Genomic DNA, 15,501 nt, shown 5'->3' with positions numbered 1-15,501 from the left:
TATATGTTAGTCAACAGCAACTTGTCTGCCATACAATTGCGGAAGCGACACTAAGTTGCACAAGAAAGTTCACTTAAAGTGATGAGTTTGCACTTTAGAGGGGTGCATGTTGCTCGACAACAATAGGTACATATTGTGCTGCTAACTGTACTCAACTAACTGTCCTTTGTAATATATAAAAATATTGTGCCTGTAGGGGTAATCAAAGACCGCAGATCGTCGAGATTGTAACAGAAAATATACTGAAAATTATATTATATGTATATGACAGATCGTTTATCAACTGTAACAAATAAAGCACGGTTCGCAAAATCGGTACGCATTTTTGTTTACATATATCAATAAGTAAAAAACGTTTTGTTAAAAGTAATAAACAAACGCAAGCATATTTATTCAACTTTCAGATAATGTCAAATGTAAATTTACATATCGCTATTTCGAATAAATATGCGAGCTCTTTTATCATTTCTGTAAGTCGCTGAAAAATACTTCGCGTTACTTTTGCAGGAGATTTATTCCACTTTAACAACAACTTTTCTACGCTACTAGATGTTTTTCTTAATTTATATTTTGCAATTGACTAATATTGCTAAATTGGGCGAAGTTGTGGCCAGTTGGATGGGTTCACGTCCTTTGGAACGAAATCGAAGAGATTATCCTTGTACCACTGAATTAGAGTTTTCGAATAATGACGTATGGCAAAATCTGGTCAAAACTTTACTGATGTTCGATGGTGCTGAATGAATGGCAATAAACGTCTTTGCAAGCATTCTTTCTTGAATAAATCGGACATCATTGTAAACGATGTGACGAAAACCCAGGCCACATCTACAACACATCAATAGGTCGATTTTTTTGTTTTGCATTGTTGATAGTTTATATTTTCACAAATACCCAGTGAAATCGGCAAGATTGTATCTTGAACAGTTTTTGAATGGCAGCGTTTTAAAGAGCGGATCGTTGAAACTTTAAACGCGTTTTTCTCGAAGCGACTTTTTTCAAAATTGCTGACATAACTCAACGAGAAATTGGCCGATCGATTTCAAATTGCAACTGGGTATTCTTGAATATATTTACTATACAATGACCTACGATCTTTTTGATTGGTGGGAAATTGTCAACAACAAAAAACAACACTTTTTTTACCCAAAATACCGATTTTTTTTCAGAACTACGCCATTTTTGTTAATTTTTGATATTTTTCAAAAATCTTACGTTATTGTATGGGAAATACCTTCAACTTTAACAACCTTTTTGAGTTTTTTTGTTTCAGCTTCTCATTTAGCCGGAATCATGTCAGAAGTTGGGGATTTTTTTTGTTTTTGAAACCTCCGAAGATAGCACATAACTCCGTTATTTTTAAATTTTTTTACTACGCAATTATCCCGATTATCTTTAATTGTGGGCTTAGCAAATATAATTTGCTTTCGTCAAACAACACAATCTATTGGCAATCATATTGATTCCAATTTCGAATACTTTTGTGCCCAGTAAAGTTGTGCAGCCTTAATTTTTTGTATTAATATTAGCTTTTTGCCAGGGCATCCTCTAAGCCGTCGGCGTATGGTTTCGACAGTTTGCATCCCGCCCTTAATAAAGTGCGCTTTTAAAGTGGTCGATTAAATTTATCCGCCGTAGCAAGTCTGTTATCTCAGTTGACTTTCGAGGACGACCTGATTCCTTTTTTGCTCCAAAACAGCACTATTCTCTGTTTTTATTAAGATATGAACAATAGTTAAATGGCTACAACCAATTCTAGTTGCTTTTTGTCAATATGCGATCTTTTTTGTCACGCGTTAATTTCTTCTGATCATTTGGCATTTCGCGCAACTTTTCAATTACTCAACCAAAACACGCTTATAACTCAACAGTGGTCAACCAAAATTCATAAAACATAATTAGTTACTCAGTGCTTACTAAATCTAGTAGAATTCTTGTTCAAATTTAGCGTTATATAGCTGTGTGGTTGTAAGTGTACTTGTAAATTTACATAATATTTCGATCCTGTTGAGTGCGCGCCTGAGTAGAACTCAACTTATCTATAAACTGGAATAATAAGATTATTTGTAATAACTAGTAATTAACCACCGTCGTTTTAAATATCAAAAAGTTTTGATTATTAAATCGTCAATTTAATTTCCATTTCGTTTCACAGTTCACTAAGTTAAAACACTATTTCGACCATATTTTGTATGAAATTTTTCGAACTGCGACCTTAAGACACGTTGTTCTATCGTATAACGCTCCATTTTTACTAAGCCTAAACTGTCAGCTGAATAATTTGTTTTTGCTTTTATTTAGGGTTGTTAACACTTTACTACATGAATGGTGCCAAATTAAAATCTTGCGTTAATTTTGGTACACCCTTTATAATAATCAAAATATCATTTATAATTTATGCTGTCTTAATACAAAGCCCTCAAATACGAACGCATTTCAAGAGTACAGTGCCTTCCAGTGATTGACTGCCGCAAATCGACGCATGAGTGGCCTTCGTTGTTTTTTTTATGCTTCATGGCATCATCTTCTTTGTTACTTTAAAGAACAAGCTGTTATTTATGTTTTACCCTTCCGGTCAGTGGCGGTTCCCATATATATAAGAAAAACTGACAAAAACTTAATTTCTTCTAATATCTTACGAATTGCAAAATGACGCACTCTGAGTACAACAGCTATTCGCTAAAAAATTAAAAACAAAAAAAAATATTTTTATGTAAAAGCACAGAGCATAACGTTATAATTCACCTAAATGTTGGTTGTAACTGATAGATATGAAGATAGGTTATATATTCGAGTATTTTTATCCAACATAACGAGAGTATATTTCTAGGATAATAAACCTATATAAAATGTGAGCCTATAGTGAACTTAAAATTTGTAAGCTAAGCTATATATGTATGTATTTTATTATACATAGCCTCACATCACTTCAATTAGAACAATTCCAAAACAGACAAATTACTGTTAGTAGTGTTAATGCAGTTTCAAACATTGTTTGATATAATGAGAAAACATATATTTAATGTTTTGTTCTATTTTTGTCTCTTTGCAGGTACGTATTTCGTCGGTATGTAAAAAACAAGGGTGAATAAAAGCTTTTTTGGCTTACTAATAATCTGGATTTCGTCGAACGAATTAAGAAAACTCTTGTCAAATATGGTAATTTGTTTCCTTAAAAACACATTTATTTATCCCTTTTTCCAAAAACCTTTCAAACCAATTTACAAAATACATAGCGTCTCCAAAATTGAAAATCATAAGTAAGGAGAAGTACTGTAATGACATCACGCTTAATATGTAACATCATATTTTGCTTTAGAAGTTATGAAATTAAAAAAGTTTCGGTAAATTTTAACTAAGTCAAGTTACATTTTCCAACACCCAAAGCCCATCGTCTCCCAGCTGCTTTACTCATCCTATGCGCCCCGTCTAGCCAAGTAAACAGACAAGGAAAGCTTATATTTTTTGTGACAAATACCTACACAGTTTTTCGTTTCTTACTTTTCAAATTAAAATTGTAACAACAACCAAATTTACTAAGCCCCACATAGTGTCAATTATTTAATGTGTGTTTTATTGAACATAACTAAATTTTGCACTTATTCAGCGTAATGGCTATTTCTACTTTTATACCCGAAACTGGGTATACTCAGTTTGTAACGCCCAGAATGTCGGAGACCGTATAAGTATATACGAGTATATAAATGATCAGCGTGACGAGCTGAGCCAATTTAACCATGCCCTTCTGTCTATATATAAAACAACCACTCACTGAATTTTTGAAGTATTGACCTAATATTTTGCTCACGTCCTTTTCTCCCCAAGAAGCTTATTTGTCTGAACTGTCGATATCGGACCACAATTGGAAATAACTGCCATACAAACTGATCGGTCAAAAACAGATCCTTATGAAGTAACTTTAATACAAGGTGAAGTTTCCTGATTGGCTAGAAATAACTAACAAAACGCTTTTCGTTGGATACAGTAGTTACAATAAGAAATGTACCTTCCGCACAGTCGAAGTTAACGTTTTGTCTCGTTGTTATGCAATAGCCATATTTAAATGTTTTTTTTATCTAGGTTTGAATGAAATTAATTAGAAAGGTTTAGTCACTGAATTAATTGTGCTGAAGGACCTATATTTTTTATCTAGTTGACGAAGGTTTTTGCCTGCAACATATTATATTGCTTTCAAAGCTCAACACTACATATATGAATATACAGTCCCGTAAGAAGAAAAACTATGGCCACATAGATAGTTTCGTTCCACACATGAGTAGAGTTTAGGAAATTTATTGTGGTAATGCAACCCCCTGGCTCCCCATCCTACATGCCTTCTCTGTCTGGAGCAACGGTGTGAAGCCAACGCCAATCAATAATGTTCCAAACTGACACTTAACGTTAATCATACAAGTAATACATGCATCGCCACTTCTGTATATAAGTATTTATTTGTATATAAGTATTTCATTGTAATATTGCACTATATTTGGCTGCTACCACCGGAATTCAAGACAGGCACTGGTGGCTGAGGCATTTAGAAACCGAACTTGGTTCCCATTTGTTTCTAGAGGACGATTTTTAGCACTCATTGCTTATTTACCGTCTACGGTTGCTGACACGGGTATGTTGTTATTTTTATGCAGCAATCATCAAAAACATATTACAGATAATGCAGTCTGGACACGCAAAGGCTTCACCGTGCATACATAAGACAAGGGTAGTTGCAGAAGCTGAAGCTGTGGCTCGGTTGAAATGTTTTGTACTACAAATATGAAAAAGCCAATGACTGTTAATTTATGCGCTCTATAACATGCAATGGTCAAAAAAGCCACTAAGATTTAAAAACAGAAGAACTTTGGTGCTAAGCTTCTTTTTTTCACCAGGCAAAATATTTAAAAATAATTGTTGGCTTTTGATCCACTGCTGTTTGAAAGTAATGTGTATGCGTATGAAATACCTTCGGAATGAATTATAATTTAAGTATTGCATGATGACTCGGAAAGAACCGTTCAAAGGTAATTTGGAAATTATATATCGCTCATTTGCTGCAAGACCGTAACTATTTTTCCTCGTCAGAAATATCTGGTCTAATATAGATTTTTATTAATTTCAAAGTTATGTTGAACAACGTTATAGTTATTTTTAAAAAAATCTGACTTGACTTAACTAAAATGTTAATAAAATTCGAATATTAAAATTATAATTGTATTTGGAATTGATGCAAGTAAATGAATGAGTAAAATGAATTCGAAATACATTTTATTGAAATGTAGACAATTTTAGCATTTTACGTTAATTACTTATTTATAATCTCATTTTAGAATTGTGTCATTTAATCCATTACAATTAACACTTAGTAAGGATAAGGATTTTACTATGATTTTTATTTGGTGTATAATAGTTAAATAAATTGTTGAAATGACACGTAAAAAAGGTTCTGTACGATGTTCACGATTGCGGCCGCACTTTTGATCTAAAACAAAAATTTCAAAAATATTATTAATCGGTAGGAAAGTCGCTATCGCGCTATGGAGTTTTTTTTTTGAAATGTGACAAAATCTATATACATACATACATATGTATATAAAACCAAGACGGGTTTGTTCGAACACTTATAACTCGAGATCTGCTAAACCAATTTTCATGGTTATTGATTCGTTGGATTTGTCTCCGCCCCGAATAGCAGAATACATATTAAAAACAATGAAAACTCGATATGTGTAATGAATACTGAATCTTCTTATACATAAGTATGTACATACATACATACATACATACATATATACTTTTTTTCATACAAGTTTTTTTTTCAATTTTTGTTTGTTTTGTTTTTTAATATTTTGATTTGTAAATTATTTGAATCGTTCAATTTCGGTTGCTTGCTTTTTTATTCCGGCTATTTGAAAGAAAAATTTTTGAAAATTATTCAGTGAAAACTTTATGTGTGTTGTAGATTGAAATTTGTTACGAAGCCACGAAGAGGTCGCCGTAATATCGGTCGGCGTTCTTTTTGCCATCAACGTATGGCAGCTCAAGCAAGGCAAGGCAAGAAGTACTCCCAAAATGCGATGACATACGTGCAGAATTATAGATCGCGGTCATTCAGCAAGCGATCGTCACGATATCAAAGCACGACTTTTCAAACAACAGTTACGATGTTTCATGGACTTTATCTTGGAGTAATGTAGGTATATGTGGTGCTGTTAGATGCTAGATGTACTATGTTGAGTGACAACAGAGAGGTTTGTCGCACGTACACATTCTTCTTTGGATGGTGGATGCTGGTTACACCAGATCAAATTGAAGAAATCATTTCGCGGAAATTCCTGATGCAGAGAAAGATTCAGTATTATAAGAAGTGATGAAAACCAATATGATACATGGACCTTGCGGACACCACAATCCCACTTCGGTTTGTATGTCTGACAATAAATGCACGAAACACTATCCACGTGCTTTTCTTTCGGAAACACAAACTAGAAATGATGGATATCCAATGTATCAGCGTCGCTCACCAGATGACAATGACAGAACATTTAGCATTCAATTTAGAGGCGTGAATATCGAAGTCGACAACATATGGATCGTACCATATTCGCCACTGTTGTCTAATTCACATTCAAAAGTCATGTCAATGTTGCGTTTTGCAGTTTGGTGTAATCGATAAAAAACGTTTGTAAATACGTCACCAAAGGAAGCAACATGGCGGTTACTGATCTTGAACAATACGGTCGATACGTGAACTGCAATAAAGCGTTTTGTATGATATTTACTTTTGCGATTCATGAACGTTTTCCGACTTATGTGCGTCTCGCAGTTAATTTGGAGAATGGCCAAAGAGTGTAATTCAACCCAGAGAACACAGTACAGCCAGAGGAAACACCGCCAGCAACAAAATTAACATTTACGAGTTTTTCTCAACTTTCGTCAGTGAACCGTTTGCGAGAACTTGCTCTATTAGGAAATACCTTGATATTATACATGGAATGCATCGTCGAAGAAATAGTTGCGCAGAAAGCAAGGCCAACCAGTAGATTGACATCCAGATGTTTTCTCAACTAATGCATTAGGACGAATTTACACATTCCACCCGAAAAACGACGATAGTTTCTACCTTCGGTTGCTATTGATTAAAGTACGCGGTTCAACTTAATTGGAGTCATTGCTTACTGTGAATGGTACGGTGTGTGCAAGTTTTGGGGAAGTAAGCCAGCAATTACAATTGCTGGAACACTTTAATCACTGGAATGAAAATGAAGTTCGCACACTTTTCGCGATAATCATTTCGACATACCAGCCTTCAAATCCGCGTCAATTATGGGATACGAACAAAAATGACATTCCCGAAGACATTTTACATCGACTTCGCTAAAAATTGGAAATTGCTCAATTCCGGTTGATACTTCCGGTGGTTTGATATCAATTCCATCTGCCGTTTATCAATTTACGAAAGATGAACTCATCACGAATGTTTATCCGAACATTGGCCAAATTATCATAACTTCGATTCCTTGAGTGCGCGCGCAATTTTAGCTTCCAAAAATACTGATGTTGTTGACTTAAACTGGAAGATTCAAAGTCAAATTCCGGGAGACTTGCGCTCATACAAATCGATCGATCGTCTTGACAATGAAGACGACGCGGTGAATTATCCAGTGGTATTTCTGAAGTCTTTGGACAGGCTTGGTATGCCACCGCATCATTTGCGTCGCAAAGTAGGATCGGTCGTTATTATGTTTCGCAATCATCATGCCCCGAAACTGTGTAATGGAACCTGACTGATTGTGACGCACCTATCGAATACAAGGGGTAGAATGCTTGAGTCTACGAATTCCTTTGAGTTCTAACGATTTCCCTTTTCAGTTCAAACGTATTGCGTTCCCAGTGAAAATTGAGATGACAATCAACAGGACCTAAAGATAGTCGCATAGTGGGAGGCATAAATTTGGAAATGCTATGTTTTTCACTCGGCCAGATATACGTGGCCTGCTCACGAGTTGGAATACCATCTTTTCTATACACCGGAACAGAAACCAAAAAATGATGTTTATCAAGCTGCGTTACATTGAGAAAAAAATAACAAAAATGAAATGATAAATTAAACTTTCTTTTCATTTCAAAACACATAATATCACGCAGAACTACGGCTGCGGGGTCAGCTAGTGGCTAATAAAATAGGAAGATTTCAGAAAAAAATAAAAGTTTCTATAGCGTGATAGCGAATGGCGTTTAAAATGTTCTCTCCAAATTGGAACTAGATATCTTCAAAACTCTTCTTTTGAGAGTGTAAACCGTTTTGAAAAACAACATGTTTTTAAAAACGCGTTCAAAAATTGGAGCTGCTCTATTCCCCATTCTATTCCCTTTCTACAAGAAACGCTGTAGCGAAAATAATAATTTAAATTTTCAAAATTTGAGAGAATGTTTATTGCAGTGTATACTATCCGATAATGCAACAAACAAAAAATTGATATTTCGAAAATTTCACACTGAAACGATCCCTTAAGTGTGACATAAATTATCTGCTCAAATTGTGATTAACAGTACATTATAAATATACAATTTGCATCCAAATGCTTACTTCTAATTTGAATATTTTTTTTGAAAAATTCTATTGAATTGTGAGCTACAATTCCATTGATTCTCATTCAGTGCTGCTTCGCATTACCCTCTAGGGTATTTCTAATGAGGTTAGATGAAGATGGAAGGAAAATTGGTTACGTATTAAATTTAATAATTATGTTAAAAAAGTAACACCAAACAATTCTTTCTTACAAAAGTAAAATCAATATACTGTGTACATATATATGTACTTGTATAAGCATAAGATCTACAACTTTTGTAACAACACATTTTTCACAAACTCTCAAAATATATGTGAAAAATAATTAAAAACAAATCCTTCAAATTCGAAGTAAAATTACCGTCTTATGCCCCAACACAATTTTTTATTTAAAGTATTAGAGAGGAACCCTTATATCGATTATCCTAATTTTCAATCAAAAATTCTTACCTTAAAACAGCAGATTTTTGAAAAATCAGTAGGCTTTATGTTTTCTGAAATCTCTTCTTTATGGTGATATAAATACATTATTATGGTAAATTTTCTCAAAAAATGCAAAAAAAAGAACCCACTTTCCCACACGCCTTTTCATTTCGATATTATTTCCATACATACGTGTAATCAAGATTTATAGAAGCAAGATTTCCCCATAAAAAAAGACTAAATGACGTGACATAATGAATTCAATAATGAAAAGAGGCAAATTGTTAAATACCCTCTGAATTGTAAACAGAAATATAAAATAATTGGTTCCGGTTTTTAAATTTTGTGGTTTTTTGATGAATGTATAATATCTCAAGAATGTTGTGTCTACATTTCAAGTCGATCCTAGAGAAATTGACGAAGTTAATCTCATGATCGAAACCGATTGTTTTGAATTTTTGAGCACCATTTCTGCACATAATTTACGAGGAAAAGTTGGGGAGTTGTTTTCTCAATTTGTTAATATGTTTTATTTTACAATAACAAATTAACAGATTTTCTTCGCAAAAAATCGCTTTTTTCCTTCAAAATATTCCAAAAATGTGAAAACATTATCCCACGGCATATTTTGATTTTTTAATTTCAGATAATCCACCACCAAGGGGCAGCGCAATTCAACTTTTTAACAGAGTATTCTTCAAATGTTATGTTATAATGTACCGTTAATTTCTATACTGTTCCAAAATGTTGCTACAGAGTAATAGTTTTGTGCACCTAACTGTTTTATCACCTTGTATCGATATATATGTACATATGTATATGTATATAATAGGTTTATATATACTTTATACATTATATATAAGCATTATGAGGCGTGTTGAAATTCGGGTGATTGCCTGTCCGTCCGATCGTCTTTGGTAGCTGTAATTTGAATAAAAATTAAGATATTTTGATGAAACTTATTGCACATGTTTCTTGACACCATAAGAAAGTTGGTATTGCAGATGGGCGTAATCGGACCATTGTCAGCCCCACTAAACGGCATTAATCGAAACCTGTAGTGTGTCATAGCTAATAAGTTTAATGTAAGTACATGTCCTAAATCCTAAACGACTAAAGCCAAAAAACCCAAATTTGTTCAAAACAATTTTTTTCTATTAACCCTTCCGACAGTGTAAAAATGAATGAACTTGGATTATAACACCACTTAAGATATCAGGAAATGCCTGAGATATATAATTGAAATTCGGTGAAAATCCTTTCCTGGTAATAGTACATATGTCTGTATGTCAAAAATAAGTTAAATTGGGTAAATACTACTAAGCCCTCATAGAACGGTTTTCGAGCTACCAACTGATTCTAAACCGCATATGTACATGTGTGTATCGGCCTATATATGAGTTATCTTAATAAAATTGAGTGAGCGTGTTTTGTAATAAGGGTGTAGCTATGTGCGAGAGTATTAAAGGTTCGGTTACACCTGTAATTAGCTCCTCCTTACTTGTTAAAAGTAGATTTAACTATTTCACAAAAAATATAAAAAATGGGCCTTGTTTTACACCAATTAACCCTACTCCCCTCTTAAAACGAGTTGTGATTGCGGTATTTCCAGCTGTAGTTTCATGTATGCATTGTACATTTCTGTGTGTACATACTTATATGTACATTTATGTACTGAAATAAGTCAGATGTGTCATTGACTTCCACATTAGCCACAGAAGAATTTGTGGAAAAAACATGCCACATGGTAGTACAGAGTATAATAGTTTTGTTAAAAAATATTTGCAAAACACACATGGAAAAACCATCGGTACCCATTGCAATATTAAAGTAATGAATTAAATCCCCCGAGCGAGAATGTTTTCAAATGAAGCTACGTTGCCAACAGATACAAGTGTTTCTTTAAATATTGAAAAATGATTCAAATAGAACACAATCAAAATAAACTAATAAATTCATTTCTTTACGTTTATGTAAACAATTTATAGGCTATTTTACAGTTAGTTTTTCTATGTTACCACATTGAATTCATTATGGAAGTGAATATTCAAAATGAAGTTGGCCTCAAACTTGTGTTAAAAGTTGTGTCGTATGTAGCGACGAGGGCAATTTCTAGCCTAACTCAATCAACCAACTAATTGTTGCGTGTATGCCTTCCATTATGTATTTGGATGGTGCAATTATGTTTTTTAATTCTTGGTCACATCTGTTACAGCCTAACCCGAAAAAATAACGGTGAATTCTTAACGTAATCTCTATCTTAAGAATTTTCCAATAAGGAGCAACAAAATAGTGATATGTGAACCCTATCATAGAATAGAAATTTCACTCTCACTTGAGAGCAACAAAGTTTCTTTATATTTACTAACCACATTTTTAGTTTGCCTAGCAATGGGTATTGTTCAATAAAATCGGTCTGAATACTAAAAATACTCACCACGTAAGAGCTAGATTTTCATTGCATCGACTCTCTTCTGTTTCTCGCTGGTTCACTTGCTCCAAAGACGCAAGTGTAGGCGAACAAGTGAATAGAAAGAATGAACGCGGACGGTTGCCATAATTTGACAATGAGAAATTGTTTGAATTGTCTGCTTACGATGCGTGTCACGCACATCCTGGCATTGGCGATGAAGTAAAATTTTTCTTTTGTCTCTCTATTCCATTCCTATTTAAGGTGTTCGCATCTACATATGTATATCCACTTTAGCCCCCAACCATTCCATGTAAGCATACCTATATATTATTACGTACAGTGGACCAATTAGGTTTACATACACCTAGTTCTATTAAATTACGACACGTGCACGACAACACGACAAAAGCTGGATCATGGACTTAGTGGGTCAAAATATCCGGAAATAATACTAGAAATTGAGTTGGGACAATAATAGCAACAAAATGTAGGCCAAAAACCGCTAAAACTATTGTAATTACTTTTGATTTATATAAATAATCATTAGTGTACGTAGACTTTTTTGACATAAATTGTGCCCATTTTTAGCTTTTAGCAAATATTTTGATATGCTAAATTTAATGTTAAATATACATCTTTTGAAATGGATAGAAAAAAACCACAAAATTTATTCATTTTATAACAAATAAATGTGTCGTAATTTAATAGAACTAGGTGTATGTAAACTTTATTGGTCCACTGTATGTATAATTTTTATACGCACGCGTTAACATCTTTACAAGTACATATTTACATACTTGTCCCGACATTTTGAATGTATATTCATTTATTTTAAGCGCGCAGTGAATTAGTTGGTGCCGTCATACGCGTTTGTGTCATTTGCGAGTATGTTGACAGGGCTCCGTCCTCCGGGTGCGATGCGCTGGCGACAGTCATAAAATACTAATTTATTTGTTTACAGATATTCCATTACTGTATGTCTATGTTCATATTTCCTATCTTTTTGAAGCCATAATTTTTTTGTGTTCATACATTAGAATTTAGAAATACTTTGATTCGCCCAAAAATGCTAAATTTGAAGTAAATAATGAATGAAAATTTTGAAAGCATTGTTGGAATAAAAGCGCATTCTTGCAATGCTATTTAGTAAAACATACAACTTAAATAGTTTGCAAACTCTTGACTAACAATAACTAAGAATACTGGAAAAAACTTATTAGCATTAGAAGTGAATTTCAAAATGTGCCTAATTTTCTTACTCAAATTATACTTGCTCTAAAATCTGCGACGGTACACTATTCGGTTTTATTTACGTAGACTTGTGGCGATCTTATTATTATCTTACTCAGGACAAGCAAGGACAAGTACAAAATCTCCTCATGATGAGTAGCCGGTGTACCTATGTATGTATACATCGGAACCCATAAACCAACCAAAAAAACCTGTACAGAGAGATGCTTTGACTTTGAAGAGAGCTTTTTCTTAAACTATTTCAGCTTACAAACTGTAAACTACTTGCTACTACTGAAGTAGTTCGGTTTTAACTTCGACAAATCCGAAGATATAGTCGAAACTGACATTAGTCGTCTCAACAAATTTGCAACAGGATCAAAGCGCTTTGGCGATTCGTACGGGACTTATGATCCAGTATTACAAGTTTTTAGGTATCATAACGGACCGACGTTCTAAGCTGTCCAAGGGAGATTCCTGTTCGGCCTCATAATCTAACCTCTACCAAGAGTAACAGTATGATAATTTTATGTATTTTTATAAAAAAAATTAACAATTAATAAATTTTTATGTTAACGATTGCAAAAAAATTAAAATATCTAAAATATTATTTTTATCTGATATTATTAAAGTATGGTCTCGAATTTATTTTGTGCGATTGTAGTTCTTGAAGAAAAAATGAAGTGAATAAACAAGCATATAAAGACTCAGGTAGTCAAATATGGGCAAGACGACAAAAGTACTCTGGAAATGAGCAATTTTTTCATAAAAACAACACACTATTGTTCTGTACATTACTGCTAAGTTCAAAAGGACTGGTGCAGTTGGAAGACATGATGTTAATGGTCGGTTTCATCGAAGGAATTACGTAAAAAATGGACTACAAGTACTAGGCAATATTAAAAAAATAATTAGGATCTGCTAGCAGTTAAACTCAAATAAATAGTGGTTACTGGGTTATTCAGGATAACGACATGAATCATTTTATTGGTTATGGAAAGATTGTTGTACAACGTGAAAAAAGTGCTGCTGCAACCTCCCCAGAGTCCATATCTTAATCCCAAACAACACCTGTGAGCTTATGTGGAGACGAAGCTACGACAGCCCAAAGTTATTAGTAAAAATGAAGTTTTGGCTACTCTTCAAAAAATGTGGGCACCTCCTGAATTTTCACAAAATTTGGTCAACGAATAAAGGGCTTCAAACTATGATAGAGGGCAAAGGTGTACGTACAAAGCATTAATTTTCTTTCAAAAAGCTGAATTTTATTTCAATTACATTATGAAAATTAACAAAACGGCCTTGTTTTCACTTTTGGATTCAACTCAAAAGTTTTCATAGCTTGGGAGATATGTAACTTTAAAGTCAAATCATCTCTTTATAAAAGTTTTTTTGGTCAATGTATGTATGAATGTATATCAGAATTGCAAATAATGCATTAAAAATATTTGAATTAAACTTGTTGATATTTTTTAAACCTGTACTTTTAATTATTAATTTTCAATTATTAATTTGAAACATCTTGGATTTAAGTTTTAATCCCAACATCGGGATTAAAAAAAAGATTTGATAAATTTAAAACCCTAATGTACACATGTACATATATACACATACACATACACATACATATATTCTTTTTCAGAACCTCGTGCTTCACGTTGGTTGGCAGCGCTCTATCTTCTTGAAAAGTCAGTGTTTTTATTGAACGAGAGTCTAATGTAATGCTTCAGTTCTCTCATTTCCGCTCATTTCGCAAACACAAAAAGTGAACCTTCATTCCGTGCGACTCTTCTTAATCAGTTTAAATTGACACTCGAGGTCAAATCAATTGAGATTTTATTTTGTTCATATTTTCACATTACATCCATGTATGTGTAGATTGTATCGTATTATTTTCTCCCTTTATTTGCATCTATTCGGCCACGTTGATTCGTTGAAGAAGAAAATAATAACTAAAAAAGCACTAAAATGAGGCAAATTATTTTCCATTGTAAAATTTTTAATTTAACAAGTATAATTTTACAGAGATAGTAAACTCTGAGAAAGTTGTAAAGAACATTGTAACGAATTCGCCAACTTATTTTATTCTAACATTTACTTATGGCACAAGATCGTCAAGATTAGCGTGTTCAAAATCTTCGAATTCTCTGAATACTATGCATTTCTTTCATTGTATGTAAATGTAACGTATTCATTTATTTTTAATAATTGGTTGGTTATAAATTATTGATACAGAGCAATGCTTCTAAACATAAAAAGGCATTATCTTAAGGTGAATGATGTTTTACTTGTTTTTTTATCTGCCTTCTTCATAGTAATTTGATCTGTTTTTTCTTTGTTGTTGTTTTTAATTTTATTACATACACCTAGTTCTATTAACTTACGACACGTTTATTTGTTTTAAAATTAATAAATTGTGTGCCTTTTTTCTATCCATTTCAAGATTTGTATATCTACCATTAAATATAGCATATCAAAATATTTTTTTTACACATGCTTTACTACCTTTGCGGTGTGCTTCGGATCATTGTCTTGCATAAATGTCCAGTTTATGGGCATGGATTGAAATACAAATGGCTCCATTTGATTTTTCAGTACATCCAAATACTAAAACTGGTCCATTTTACCATTTTATGTCTCTGTGGGCCTTCCCAAATGCTAGTCGAATTTTGATGTGGCGTTTTGACAGGTGTGGTTTCTTACTGGTAATTTGTCCAAAAAGTTGAGATTCGTTGAGTCGTCTTCCTACAAGCTTTCTGAACTCGTCCACACCATAATCGCCATTAATTTCGATCATAATTTCTCTGGCTGACTTGAAAGGATCCGCTTTGCTCTTCCGTTCTATGTTTTTGTCAACACTAATTATAAC

The 15,501-nt window shown here is 33.3% G+C and overlaps 1 protein-coding gene across 19 annotated transcripts in view; it reads left to right on the top strand.

Annotated features, from left to right (window-relative positions):
- The window catches only part of LOC120777589 (RNA binding protein fox-1 homolog 2-like), a 119,584-nt gene that overhangs the window by 36,982 nt on the left and 67,101 nt on the right, over window positions 1-15,501 (top strand). The window contains exon 1 of one of the 19 annotated variants that reach the window (XM_040109013.1): window positions 3,141-3,159. The exons of the other annotated variants lie outside the window; for them this stretch is intronic. Within the exon in view, the coding sequence (XP_039964947.1) occupies window positions 3,157-3,159 (3 nt within the window). The 5' untranslated portion in view covers window positions 3,141-3,156. Of the gene's footprint in view, window positions 1-3,140; window positions 3,160-15,501 lie in introns of those variants that run through there. 19 annotated transcript variants of the gene reach the window in all.

This window comes from Bactrocera tryoni, chromosome 5 (genome assembly GCF_016617805.1).
Source record: "Bactrocera tryoni isolate S06 chromosome 5, CSIRO_BtryS06_freeze2, whole genome shotgun sequence".
Classification (NCBI taxonomy): Eukaryota; Metazoa; Arthropoda; class Insecta; order Diptera; family Tephritidae; genus Bactrocera; species Bactrocera tryoni.
The sequence above is the reverse complement of the archived record's forward strand: the minus strand, read 5'-3'. Positions and strand labels throughout refer to the sequence as shown.